A 13400-nucleotide genomic window follows, 5' to 3' on the forward strand; every position below is an offset into this window, starting at 1 on the left:
ATTTATGGCCCTGTCTGGCCTCTGTGGGAAAACTGAAGCAACATGTTTCTGACCTATTTGTTTTCTACCTTTTTCAGGTTGATGACCGATTTTTTTGGAATAAATATATGATACAAGACCTTACTGAGATTGGTGTGAGTAGTTGTTTCTGAAATATTCTAAGGTAGTTATAATTGTTAAGCAAATATTTTTAAGTTGTATTAAAAGAAATTTAAAAACTCACATAATGTTTTACCCTGTAGAATGGGAATCATTTAGCTCGGGAAAACCAAGGTACTGTTTTAAGGCGATTCACAATTGAACTATATGGCCACAGACTTATCTTTTTAGCAGGTTCCCATAGGACATTCATAATTTAAAGCTATGGAACTAATGTCCATAGAGTTCCTCTAAAAGGTATTTTGTTTTTACCCATTGGAAATGTTGAAGCCCAGTTTTCCTTTAGTGAGATAGTGAAGTGAAGTTGCTCAGTCATGTCCAACTCTTTGTGACCCCATGGACTGTAGCCTGCCAGGTTCCTCCATCCATGGGATTTTCCAGGCAAAAATACTGGAGTGGGTTGCCATTTCCTTCTCCAGAGGATCTTCACGACCCAGGGATCAAACCTAGATCTCCTGCATTGCAGGCAGACTCTTTTACCATCTGAGCCACTAGGGAATCCCAGTTATTAAATGTTCCTGTTTCCTCATTTGCATTTATTGCTGGAACAAAATTAAAAATAATGAGAATGGTAATGAAAATAATGAATGTGGATAGATCTTCGCCTCACTGTTTGCAACTCTAATCACCTTCCTGAGATCCTGTCTACAGGCTCCATAAAACAGAAATGTGAGGGGACTTGGAAGATATGGTTGTAAAAAAAAAAAAAGGGGGTGGATTTGATGTTGATGCTGAGATCTGTATCAAGTGTAGATACAGATAAAGAGACAGGGGAAAAAGAGGGACAAAGAACAACTTCTCTGGAGCACTTTTCATCCTTTATTGTCCCTGGATACAGTCAGTTGAGAAATTTTCTGAGTATTCTTAGTCTCAAAGACTTAAGAGGAGATCTTTGCCTTTAATTAATACTTACCTAATTACATTGGATGACTTTTAAAAATATTTATGGACATGATTTTTTTTTGGTTCATTGACTGCTTAGATTTTAGCTGGGCACAAAGCAAGACTTTGTCTAAACTAGAAAGTAGAATAGACCTTTGTGTTTCATAACTAAGTGATCAAAGTTGGTTTTACTAAAGGCTTAATACAATTGTGAGTTGAAAAGCAACCTTTAAGCTATATCTTCTTTTATACCATTTGTTAAATCCTTATTATAAGCAGACAGACATTTTACATTTTACTCATTTAATCTTCACAGTAACCTTATGAGGTTGTTGTCTTATTTCACAAAGCAGAATGTCTGGAGGCCTGGAGAGGTTAAGTCATTCTTCTGAGTGAGGGAGTAAGTGGTGGAGCCTGAATTTGTACCCAGCCACCCAGCTCCTAGCTCTGGTCCCTCTCAGGCAGCTCTTCTTGAATGACCACCATAAAGGAAATGAAAGGCTCTGCCCCCTCCCTCCCTTCATTCCTCAGTGTTCTCCAGTAAGCAGAAAATATGGTTAAAGAATGGAAGTTTTCTGCTTCTAATAAACTAGCAAGTATGTGATGTCCACTGCTTGGATTTGAGGAAGTAGCAGTGCTGTGCAGAATAGAAATAACATGGTGTTCATATTATTTTCAGACACGAGATGTGGACTTTTGGATCATCCCCATCATCCAAGGTTTTGTGCAGATTGAAGAGCTTGTGGTTAATTATAATGAGTCATCTGACGATGAGAAAAGCAGCCCAGAGACCCCACCTCAGGAGTCCACCTGTGTAGATGACATTCACCCACGATTTCTAGTGGCTCTCATTTCACGCCGAAGTAGACACAGAGCAGGTAAGTGGAGGGCTGTAATAGTGTGCAAATCAGATCCAGGCAAGAAGGGAACATTGCAGATGAATTGAAATGCTAATGGCAATAATGGATTTGGAAAAACAGCTTCAAAGTGCTCAGTGACTCTCAATAGTGTGGTGTAATTGGAGACCAATTTTTTGGAGAGAAGTGAATGGGAGAGTGTTAACAAGAGGGGAAAGAAAAGGAGGTATATTGTGGAAAAGAGCAGAAAGTCACTTGGGATGTGCTTCTAAATACCATTGTTCCTACTGACAGCCTGTATCACTGTAATAAATCCTTAGTGCTAGCACCTTTGGGAAAACCCTCCTCTTTCAATTCACAGGCATTATCTCAGCTTCAACTTTTAAAAAACACTGGTGAATACAGGCATGATTTGGGGTAAGTTAATACTGTGCTGCCAAGCAGTTGCGTGTTAGATCCCCAAGGCTATCCTGAAAGACACAAATTTTTTAAAAAACTTTTTATCTGGTATTGGGCTGTAGTCAATTAACAGTATTGTGATAGTTTCAGGTGAACAGTGAAGGGGCTTGGTCATCCATGTACATGTATCCATTCTCCCCCAAACCAGACTAATTTTTAAAATTTTTGCTGTTTTAATTTTTTTTTTTAGGAATGCGTTATAAGCGAAGAGGAGTGGATAAAAATGGAAATGTTGCAAATTACGTGGAGACTGAGCAGTTAATTCACGTGCATAGTCATACCCTGTCGTTCATTCAGACACGAGGCTCTGTGCCCGTCTTCTGGAGCCAGGCTGGATATAGATATAACCCAAGGCCTCGGCTGGACAGAAGTAAGCCTGTCAGTTATTTGGTTTGCAAACGATGATTTCAGAGGAGATGTTTTTAAAATCCTAGATACTGTGTAGGTTTGGATTTATTTTGCCAGATAGTTCATTGAAGACGGTAGCTGGTACACTGAGATTTAATAGTGATATAATAATCTCAAAAGCATTAATAATAGTGGTTGCTGACAATTCAAGTAATTAACAATAAAAAATTGCAAAGTAGAGCATCGCATAGCTTATTTCACAGATTTTGTTGTTTCTTTGAAGAATACTTTATTACAGTGCTTAATTTTGGAAAAGTGTAAATATAGCCAGTATGTGTAGAAGCAGGAAATAGCTTAACAAGACAGTGTCTTCATGGAATAGGTAGAATCTCTTTTCAGACGTTTGCTGTGAAAGGTTTGTTGTTTGAAATATTAAGGATTTAATTTCTTCAAGTATTTTAACCAGAATAGCTAAATCATATTAATCTAATTAGATTATTCAAAGGGGCTGATTTTAAAATTGTTTACAGAATGTTTTTCACTCAAAACTTAATTCATATTTGTGAGACTTCAGCAAACTTTGGTTTTTAATATCCTTGCTTTAAGGGGGTTTTATTAATTTATTATAAACTACATGAAACATTTTCTGACAAGTTGGTTGAATATATAGATAATGCCATAGTTTCATAGTTGACATCTTCAGTATGTTTCAGTTTAGTCTAACTGGGGGAAAAAGAGAAATCAAATCTTCAGCTTAGCATTTCCTTTAAAAAATACTAGTTTTAGATAATCCTAGTTACATTTGGGCTGTCAATGTTTAAAGTAAGAATAAAGATGAAATAGACACTAAACTCCGTCTTAAACATGGGAAGGAAAAACGGATTTTGTATCACTTCTTCGTAGGTGAAAAGGACACGGTTGCCTATTTCTGTGCCCATTTCGAAGAACAACTGAAAATTTACAAAAAACAGGTGGGATTTCATCTGTAGTAATGTGTTCCTTCATATTTTTAGAAATGGTTGTGCATCTGTTTAAATTTCATGAAGATAATGACATATGGTTCATAATTAAGTAAAACGGTATTTGTCATGAAGTTAAGAAACACATAAACTAAGAGTATTCTTTAACAATTATTGAGTCAGCTACTTTAGATTGTTTTTAGATGAGATTAGTCTACTATCAGTTATCACAATCTGAGATATATCTAAAGTAAGATATGAAAGGCATCTTTCAGGTCCACCTCTTTGAGGTAACAATTAGAAATATCCTTCAGTATCTTTTTTTCTCTGCACACCTTTCTTATGTATTCATACAGTCAATATGTAGATATGTGAACATATAAACCAAAATCATTTGAGAACTGTTGGGTGAAATACAATTTCAATAAGATGACCAGATTTCATATAGATTAATATAAAATAATCAGTGACTCTTCTTATCTATTAGCAGTGACCAGTCTGATGGTATAATGCCATGGGATGCGTTTTTATAACCACAGCACAATAGGAAGAAATAGCCTAAAATCTATTGAACATACAAAAAAGATAGCATATATATGAGGGGAGGGGGCTGTTGGGGGGTAAGTCTGCTGGAGAACATAGAAGAAAACCTGAATAAACGGAGAGACAATACCATGTTCCTGGACGGAAAGACTCAATATTGAATAGACTTCAGTTCTTGCAAAATTAATATATAAATGTTTTGCAGTCCCAAAGACAGTCCCAGCAGGGAAATAAAAAGGAAATCCTCACATTGGAAAAAATTATATAAAGTGTGAAAAGAAGAAATAAAGACAGGTAACTGGGGGAATGAGATCTGCCACACATTGCTGGAGATCAAACCAATCAATCCTAAAGGAAATCAGTCCTGAATATTCATTAGAAGGACTGATGCTGAAGCTCCAGTACTTTGGCCAACTGATGTGAAGAGCTGACTCATTGCAAAAGTCCCTGATGCTGGGAAAGATCGAGGGCAAGAGGAGAAGGGGGCAAGAGAGGATGAGATGGTTGGATGACGTCACCATCTCGGTGGACGTGAATTTGAGCAAACGCCGAGAGCTAGAGAAGGACAGGGAAGCCTGGCGTGCTGCAGTCCATGGGATTGCAAGGAGTTGAATAAGATTTAGCAGCTGAACAGCAGCAACACTTCTCAGGGAGGAGCATAAATTGCTGTGGCCATTTTTGAATGGTATTATCAATCAAAATAAAATACGCTTATACTGTTAGTATAGTAATTTGCTTTTTGGCCCTACATGCCATATACAGAAATCAGTTCTAAATAGATATGGATCTAAATATGAAAGGTTAAACAATAAGCCTTTTAAAGGAAAATACTGCATTTAGACTATCTTTTGACCTTGAATCTTAAACAAGGTTTTAAAAGAACTAACGGTAATAAGTAGACTTTACTAAATTTTTGATTTTTATTAAAACTTTATTGAATTATATATTTTCAATATTAAAACACTACAAGTGGTATATTATTTATTAAAATGAAATAAGATTTTTAAAGTACCAACCATAATGAAAAATTGGTAATTTGACTTTACTAAAATAAAGAAATTCTTGACTATTAAAAAGCACCATTAAGAGAATGGAAAGGCAATTCAGAAAGTTGCAGAAGACATATGACAAAGGGCTTATATCTAGAGTACATTAAGAATGCCTTCAAATTCATAAAATGTGTACAACCCAAAGAAAATGGGCAAAAGACTTGAGCAGATTCTTCATGACAAAGGACAGTCCAAGTACAATAAACAGGACAAGGTACTCCACTTTGTTAATCATTGGGGAAATGCAAACTAAAACCACCACTCACACATTAGGATGACTGAAATAAAAAAGATGGAAAATACAAGTTTTGTCAAGGATGTGGAGCAGCCATAACTCTAATACAAATTAAACAAAAAACTTAAATCTCCCTGAGAGAAACGTGTTCAATCCAGGAGGCATGTATAAACCTCCTTTATTGCAGCATTAAAAAACCCCTAATTGTTCATTAGGCATTCAATGGATAAAGTACAGCATATCTAAAGTGTTGAATACAAATAGTTAAAAATGCTGAGATGCATCTGTGTGTACTAATGTGAAAATATCTTAAAATCATATAGTGGAGTGAGAGGAAAACTATATAATAGCATATGGCATGTTACCACTTAAAAATCCCACAAAACAAAACTGTGCCTTTATACATATGCAGTTCTCTTCCATATATACGTGTGTTCTCACCTACATATGGCATACACATTTTTTTAGGGACGTGCTTAGGTGGCCTGAAAGGGTACACTTCAAACTTGTAGCAGGAGTTACCTTCAGGGAAAGCTGTGGACTAGGTGTGCTCAGGAAGGATGTGACCTTTATCCACATTTGAATTTTTTACAATCTGAAAAACATGTCATGTATTTGCAGTATGTGTAGTTAGAAGTAGTATTGTGGGCTTCCCAGGTGGCTCTCGGAGAAGGCGATGGCACCCCACTCAGTACTCTTGCCTGGAAAATCCCATGGACAGAGGAGCCTGGTAGGCTGCAGTCCATGGGGTGGCTAAGAGTCAGACACGACTGAGCGACTTACTTTCACTTTTCACTGTCATGCACTGGAGAAGGAAATAGCAACCCACTCCAGTGTTCTTGCCTGGAGAATCCCAGGGACGGGGGAGCCTGGTGGGCTGCCGTCTATGGGGTTGCACAGAGTCAGACATGACTGAAGCGACTTAGCAGCAGCAGCAGGTGGCTCTAGTGGTAAAGAACCTGCCTGCCAATGGAGGAGACACAAGAGCTGTGGGTTTGATCCCTGAATCAAGTGCCAAAAAATCCCCGGGAGGAGGAAATGGCAACATACTCCAGTATTCTTCCCTGGAAAATCCCATGGACAGGTGAGCTTGGCAGACTACAGTCCATGGGGCTAAAAAGAGTCAGACACGACTAAGCTCAACAGAGCCAATAAGTAGTATCACCTACTTACAATGGTAACACCTAATCGTTATAAAAATTAAAGTAATACTGAGAGGAGGCAAGAGTACTGGAGTGGGTTGCCATTTCCTTCTCCAATGTAAAGAAAGTAGAAGAAATAACCTCTTGACCACGCTTCCTGCTCCCTGCTGACTTTCACGACCTGTTTGTACACATCAATCTTACGGGCGTAGGTATTAGCAGTCACCTGTTCCTCTCTAACAGTACCCCAAGGGTATCCTTTTACCCATCCTCATCCCTTGGGTAATTGTCCTGGGAGGTGGTCCTATGGTTGGTCTGACTCAGTCATGGTGTCAGTACTGTTGCTGTTGCCTGTGGTTGGTATAGGTGTGGGCCAATGTATGTTTTTGGCACTTTGACCAACGAGGTCTAATGTGAAGAGAAGTCTGCTGGGAGGCTCCAGGCAAGATTTCCTACTCTAATAAAAAGAAATGCAGGAACCCACAGTCCCTCTGTGGTGGTTGTGTCTGGATTTGACTGGTAACTGCTGCAACTTTAACCAGGCTAGTTCATTAGTTTGAGGATTGATCAATATGTGAAAGATGGTAGAACAAAAGAGCTGGTATTGGTAACTACTGAATAAAGCAGTTCCAGAACCATGCAGCCTCCAGACTTCTGAGGTTCAGAACAGACTTCTGTCCTGAGATTTGAGTCAGGGATTTGTTATTTGCAGCAAAGAAACATCTTGACACGTGCATATATATGCATTCGAAATTTAAGTCAAAAGAAGGCTATAAGCTATACCATATACACTGTTCTGCAACTATTTTCACATAGTAGCTGATGGCTGTTATTCAACGAGTTCTCCACTGGTGGACCTTTAGGATATAGTTTCTGCTTGCTATTCTAAAATTCCCCAGAGAAAATCTTTTACACGTTTTGAAATATGTATGTGCTTTATAGACTGAATTTCTAGAAGTGATATGGCTGGATCACACATTCAGTTCAGTTGCTCAGTTGTGTCCACCTCTTTGCGACCTCATAGACTGCAGCACGCCAGGCGTCCCTGTCCATCACCAACTCCCGGAGCTTGCTCAAACTCATGTACATCAAGTTGGTAATGCCATCCAACCATCTCATCCTCTGTTGTCCCCTTCTCCTGTCTTCAATCTTTCCCAGCATCAGGGTATTTTTCAGTGAGTCAGTTCTTTGTATCAGGCAGCCAGAGTATTGGAGCTTCAGCTTCAGCATCAGTCCTTCCAATGAATGTTCAGGACTGATTTCCTTTATGATTGACTGGTTTGAACTCCTTGCAGTCCAAGGGATCACACATTAGATTAACTTTAGGTTGATACCCACTACTCAGTTGCTTCCAAAAAGATCATTCCAGTTTATTCTCTTAGCAGCGAGAGCCGGTACCCATTTCTCCACATATTCACCATGCTGTCCATATTTAGCATTCAGTTTTTGCCTGTGTGTAGATTAAAACTGGTTTTCTGTTTTAAAATTTACGTATTGTTATTAACAAAGTTGCAAATCTCATGTATATTGGCTATTTGTCTATTTTCTCTTCTGAATGTCTTCTGAATCCTTTACCTGTATTTTTCTTACTGAATTTATAGCACTCTATTTTAATGGTTTTTGTATTGCAGGTGTATTCCCCTAGGTAGTCCTCTATTTTTCTTAATGTTTGCTTATACTGTCATTTGTACACAGAGGTTTTAAATGTTCATGTTGTCACATCTGTCCATCTTTTTCTTTATGCTCTCTGGTTTTTATTATGCTTGGAAAGTCCAGTGACTTTCCCATGTTGGCATGGGAAAAATCATGCCAACATTATTCTTGCCTTTTTATAACTTGAAGAAAAATACCTAGATCATTAATGCATCTAGAATTTCTTTTATATATAGTGAAGGGGCTAACTTAAGTCCCTGCCATGTAAACAGACAGTTATCCCAATATCATTTATAGTATGCCACTATGGAAACAGTGTCAGACTTTATTTTGGGGGGCTCCAAAATCACTGCAGATGGTGATTGTAGCCATGAAATTAAAAGACGCTTATTTCTTGGAAGGAAAGTTATGACCAACCTAGATAGCATATTCAAAAGCAGAGACATTACTTTGCCAACAAAGGTCTGTCTAGTCAAGGCTATGGTTTTTCCAATAGTCTTGTATGGATGTGAAAGTTGGGCTGTGAAGAAAGCTGAGCGCTGAAGAATTGATGCTTTTGAACTGTGGTGTTGGAGAAGACTCTTGAGAGTCCCTTGGCCTGGAAGGAGATCCAACCAGTCCATTCTGAAGGAGATAAGCCCTGGGATTTCTTTGGAAGGAATGATGCTAAAGCTGAAACTCCAGTACTTTGGCCACCTCATGCGAAGAGTTGACTCATTGGAAAAAACTCTAATGCTGGGAGGGATTGGGGGCAGGAGGAGAAGGGGACGACAGAAGATGGGATGGCTGGATGGCATCACCGACTTGATGGACATGAGTTTGAGTGAACTCTGGGAGTTGGTGATGGACAGGGAGGCCTGGCATGCTGTCATTCATGGGGTCGCAAAGAGCCGGACACGACTGAGCGACTGAACTATAGTGTATTACAGTATAGTAATATATAGTATCTACAGTATAGTCTGTGTATAGTATAGTCCATATTCTCTGAGAATGATATCATCGTAGCTTAGATTCCTCAGTGTTCATAGGTCTGTCTTGGCCATCTGTCTTGTTCTGTTGAGTCGTTCATTTTTCTGCACTCATACCATAGTTTTAATCACTAGATTTAACCTATGTTTTGCTCTTCAGTGGGACAAGTCCTTTATTGGTTTTCAAAAATTTTCCCATATTATTCACTTTCCCAGAAAAACTTTAGAATTAACTTGTGAAGTCTGTACAAAGATCCTGTTCAAATTTTGACTGGAATTGTTGAGTGTGTAGATTAACCTGGGGAGCCCTGACATCTTTACAGTGTTGAATCTTGCCATCCAGCACCATGGTGTCTCTCTCCATTTACTCAGGTTTTCTGTGTTTCAGCAACGTTTCATAGTGTCTAACATGTAGGTCTTGTATATTTCTTTAAAAATTATTCTAGAGATTTAAAATATCTATCATAAAGGAACTTGTTTTCGATTTGTATTCTAATAGGTTATTGCACATGTATAATGTGTAAAACTATTCTTGCCATTGATGTAAATTCTCATAAACCTAAGTGTAACCAATGAAAATCTAATTTTATAAGGGAAAAAACTGATGCTTGAGTGGATTAACTTCTAAGTCTGGGTATAAAATATTTCTAAAACATAACTCTAAATAAATTCAGTGAAAATCATGAGTCTCAGATCTGATTAACTGAACTTTTTCTTTTTCCCCACTCTCACAGGTTATTATTAATTTGGTAGACCAGGCAGGAAGAGAGAAAATAATTGGTGATGCTTACCTGAAACAAGTGTTGCTCTTTAACAACTCACACCTCACCTATGTTTCATTTGATTTCCATGAGCACTGGTAAGATGGCTTCCTGAAAAATTGTATAAATCTTAATTATGTTGAATTGGTTCCTAGTGCTTTTCAGGTCAACTATATCCTTCTACTTTTCTGTCTATTCATTCTATTAATTTTTGAGAGTTTGATATTGAAACTCCAAATAAAAATCTTAATTTCTCTACTTAAAAGAATTGTAATGTATAGTATAACTTTGTTCTGTATTTTCCAAGTCTCCTGTAAATGTATTATCATACTTTCATAATTTAAGAAAGAGAAAAAAAAAGATGGCTTCGTGAGATGAGTTTTGATCAGGTCCAGTATTTGTAGTAGTTGCTGCCACAGAGAAGGCAATGGCACCCCACTCCAGTACTCTTGCCTGGAAAATCCCATGGATGGAGGAGCCTGGTGGGCTGCAGTCCATGGGGTTGAGAGGAGTTGGACATGACTGAGCAACTTCACTTTCACTTTTCACTCTCATGCATTGGAGAAGGAAATGGCAACCCACTCCAGTGTTGTTGCCTGGAGAATCCCAGGGACAGAGGAGCCTGGTAGGCTGCCGTCTATGGGGTCGCACAGAGTCGGACATGACTTAAGTGACTTAGTAGCAGCAGCTGCCACAGAGACCTTAGTTTTTCATCTCTTTTTTATTGGGAAGAAAATCTTGTTCTCATTGTTAGAAAGGAGAAGATGATCATTTCTTAGTTCCATTTTCATATTGGTTTTATTTTGCCTAAAAATTTAAGTTAATTCTTCTTGAAATATTCAGTCTTTTTGTTCCAAAATGACTTCAAGACTTAGAGTTCCTTTTTCTCCTTTTATCCTTCACTTAATTAATGGAGCTTTTTCTTTCTGCTTGAGTTTGAGCCTGGCAGGAATAATAGCATTCCCTTACTTAAAACTCATCCTGCTGGCTCGTCTTCATACTCCGTTAGCAATAATGCTCTCCCTTGGGATAAGTTCACTAGTTATCTGGAAAACAACGATCATTTTGATGGTAATTTTAACTTGTGTGTATTCTGAAAGCAGATTTCTTTTGTCATAAGCCTGGCTCTAGTGTTGGTTTATTTACCTAAGTATTGAAAACATTGGTGGGGAAAGAAGCTTCCAGCGGCTGTGATCTGTTTCAGTGTATTCTTAAGCATATTTTCTTTCATAATGCAGATTACTTGTAAATATTTATATAATTTCCCATATAATTTAAAGTAGTATTAATCTCATATTTGCAGTAATAATTTTAATTTTTCCAAGCTATCTTAGATATCATATCTTAAGCTTAAAAAATATTCTTAAAGATGTTTTTCTTTCTTTTGGCATATATTTTAGCCGAGGAATGAAGTTTGAGAATGTCCAAACACTAACAGATGCCATTCATGACATTATTCTTGACATGAAGTGGTGTTGGTAGGTATTTCATAAGAAATCAGTTTGACAAACTCTTGGTCTGTCAAATCATATGTTTTTTGTCTAGTACCAGTAAGCGTTAAACTAATAGCAGGCTGGGAAAGACTTTTTGTTTTTCTTGTTTCACTTCCAGATTCCTATTCTCCTTTTCAAAAGTATTAGTCGTTAGGCATTGTTAGCTTTGAACAGGAAGAAGGTGTCAGGTGACTGACAAAGTGGAGCAAAGTGCTCTATTACTGTTCTTTAATTCCTTCTAATCCTTTGTCCTCTACATTTCTTCTTGGTCCCTAACATGGGAAGGAAGGCTTAGAGGTATTTGGTCTCAGTTTTGAGACATTTAAAAATTGCTGGAGAAGAAAGATGATTCTCAGACTATAGGAGGGAGAAGTAGGAAGGAGAAATTGGCTTAAAGAACAGAAGAGAACATTTGATTAGATTTTAAGGCCACAGGTGGCCAGAGGAATTAGATGAGTGAGGCAAGCTTCATGATTCCACCCTGGGTGGTAGAGTGAATTAGTCTGTACAAGCTCATTTAGATGCATTCCTGCTTGAAGTCAAAAAGCAGGGAACAGGATGTTGTTTTAAAGTGCCTTCTGGTTTTAAATGTGTAGATAAGAATAGCTGGGGTTGTGTCAGCTCTGCCTAGTAATTGTGTGACTCAGGATAGTCATTCTGCGTCTCAGTTTTTTCATTTCAAAATGAGGGTAATATCTTCCTAGTCAGATTATTGTATAAATTAACAATAATGTCTACAAAGGTCTCAGTAATGCCTGCCACATGATATTCCAAGCAAACAGATAACCAGTGTTGCTGTTGTTATTGTTATACTGTAAAGAATTGTGGGTTTTGAGAACTTTTAAGTTTTTCCTATTGTAAAGTAATTCCATACTGTTTTTGAAAAGGGTTGATCAAGCTGGAATAATATGTAAACAAGAAGGGATTTTTCGAGTTAATTGCATGGACTGCCTGGATCGCACCAACGTGGTCCAAGCTGCCATTGCACGAGTGGTCATGGAACAACAGGTAATTTGGAGTCCACTGGATTGTAAATATTCATTTCCAATTTTTTCACTTGTAAACAAGTAGCTAAAATCTTCCTGCCATAGAACATTTACAGCATGCAACCATCCTTGTTGCTTTAAAACCTGGGAAGTACAACCTTTGCTAGAAATAAGTTGAATCAGGTGGTGTTTTCTTAAGTACTCATTTTAAAAACGTGAGGCCCAAAATTTAATAATGTAGTGGGTGGCACTGTGTAGTCATTTACTTTTTTCTCTCAGCTACACACCCTCCCGCCTGTTCTTGGGGCATGGGGTCTGCACACCACCTTTCTGCTCGACCACCTGCTTCCATGTCAGGCTCTGCCAGTAGGGGCTTTCAAGGAAGACTATGAGGCTGAAGGAGGGAAGAGGGACACGTTTGTTCACCTGTCTTATATTCCCATCATCGGCACCCTCTTTGGGGCTGTGAGTCCTTGGCATCACAGAACCAGCCTCTTCCCTTTGTGCCTCAACCCTCCTGGTGGCATCTGTTTCCTGTAGTTATTACATCTCTCACCTCTGTGTCTGGTTTTAGATCTCTCATCCTTCCAACACCTGGGTGATGAATTCCCAAGGTTGATATTCCTCTCATGGTGGTTGGTTTTGTTTTCCTGATAGAACCTTGTGACTGTCCTTAGAGGAAGTCTTCTACTGTTGCACTGAAGCAGCTAGGCTTTGGTGATGAAGCCCTGGCCCTACCACATACTAGGTGTTGACCCCATGCAAAGAACTCAGCCTCTCCAAACTTCTTTCATTTCATCCATAAAATGAGGGTACTGAAGAGTACTGATCGCATAGACTTCTTATGAGGAATAAATGAGATCGTTTATTTTAGGAAGCTCTTAGCATATGGCGCCAGACTTAATC

The 13400-nt window shown here is 38.3% G+C and overlaps 1 protein-coding gene across 1 annotated transcript in view; it reads left to right on the plus strand.

Moving 5' to 3' along the window:
• INPP5F (inositol polyphosphate-5-phosphatase F) overlaps positions 1–13400 on the plus strand; it is a 90692-nt gene that overhangs the window by 58962 nt on the left and 18330 nt on the right. Inside the window, exons 6-12 of the mRNA XM_052660922.1 lie at positions 78–134; positions 1721–1919; positions 2548–2727; positions 3609–3676; positions 9989–10113; positions 11416–11493; positions 12396–12516. Of these exons, the coding sequence (XP_052516882.1) occupies positions 78–134; positions 1721–1919; positions 2548–2727; positions 3609–3676; positions 9989–10113; positions 11416–11493; positions 12396–12516 (828 nt within the window). The remainder of the gene's footprint in view (positions 1–77; positions 135–1720; positions 1920–2547; positions 2728–3608; positions 3677–9988; positions 10114–11415; positions 11494–12395; positions 12517–13400) is intronic.

Source organism: Budorcas taxicolor, chromosome 23, assembly GCF_023091745.1.
Source record: "Budorcas taxicolor isolate Tak-1 chromosome 23, Takin1.1, whole genome shotgun sequence".
In the NCBI taxonomy this organism is placed as follows: Eukaryota; Metazoa; Chordata; class Mammalia; order Artiodactyla; family Bovidae; genus Budorcas; species Budorcas taxicolor.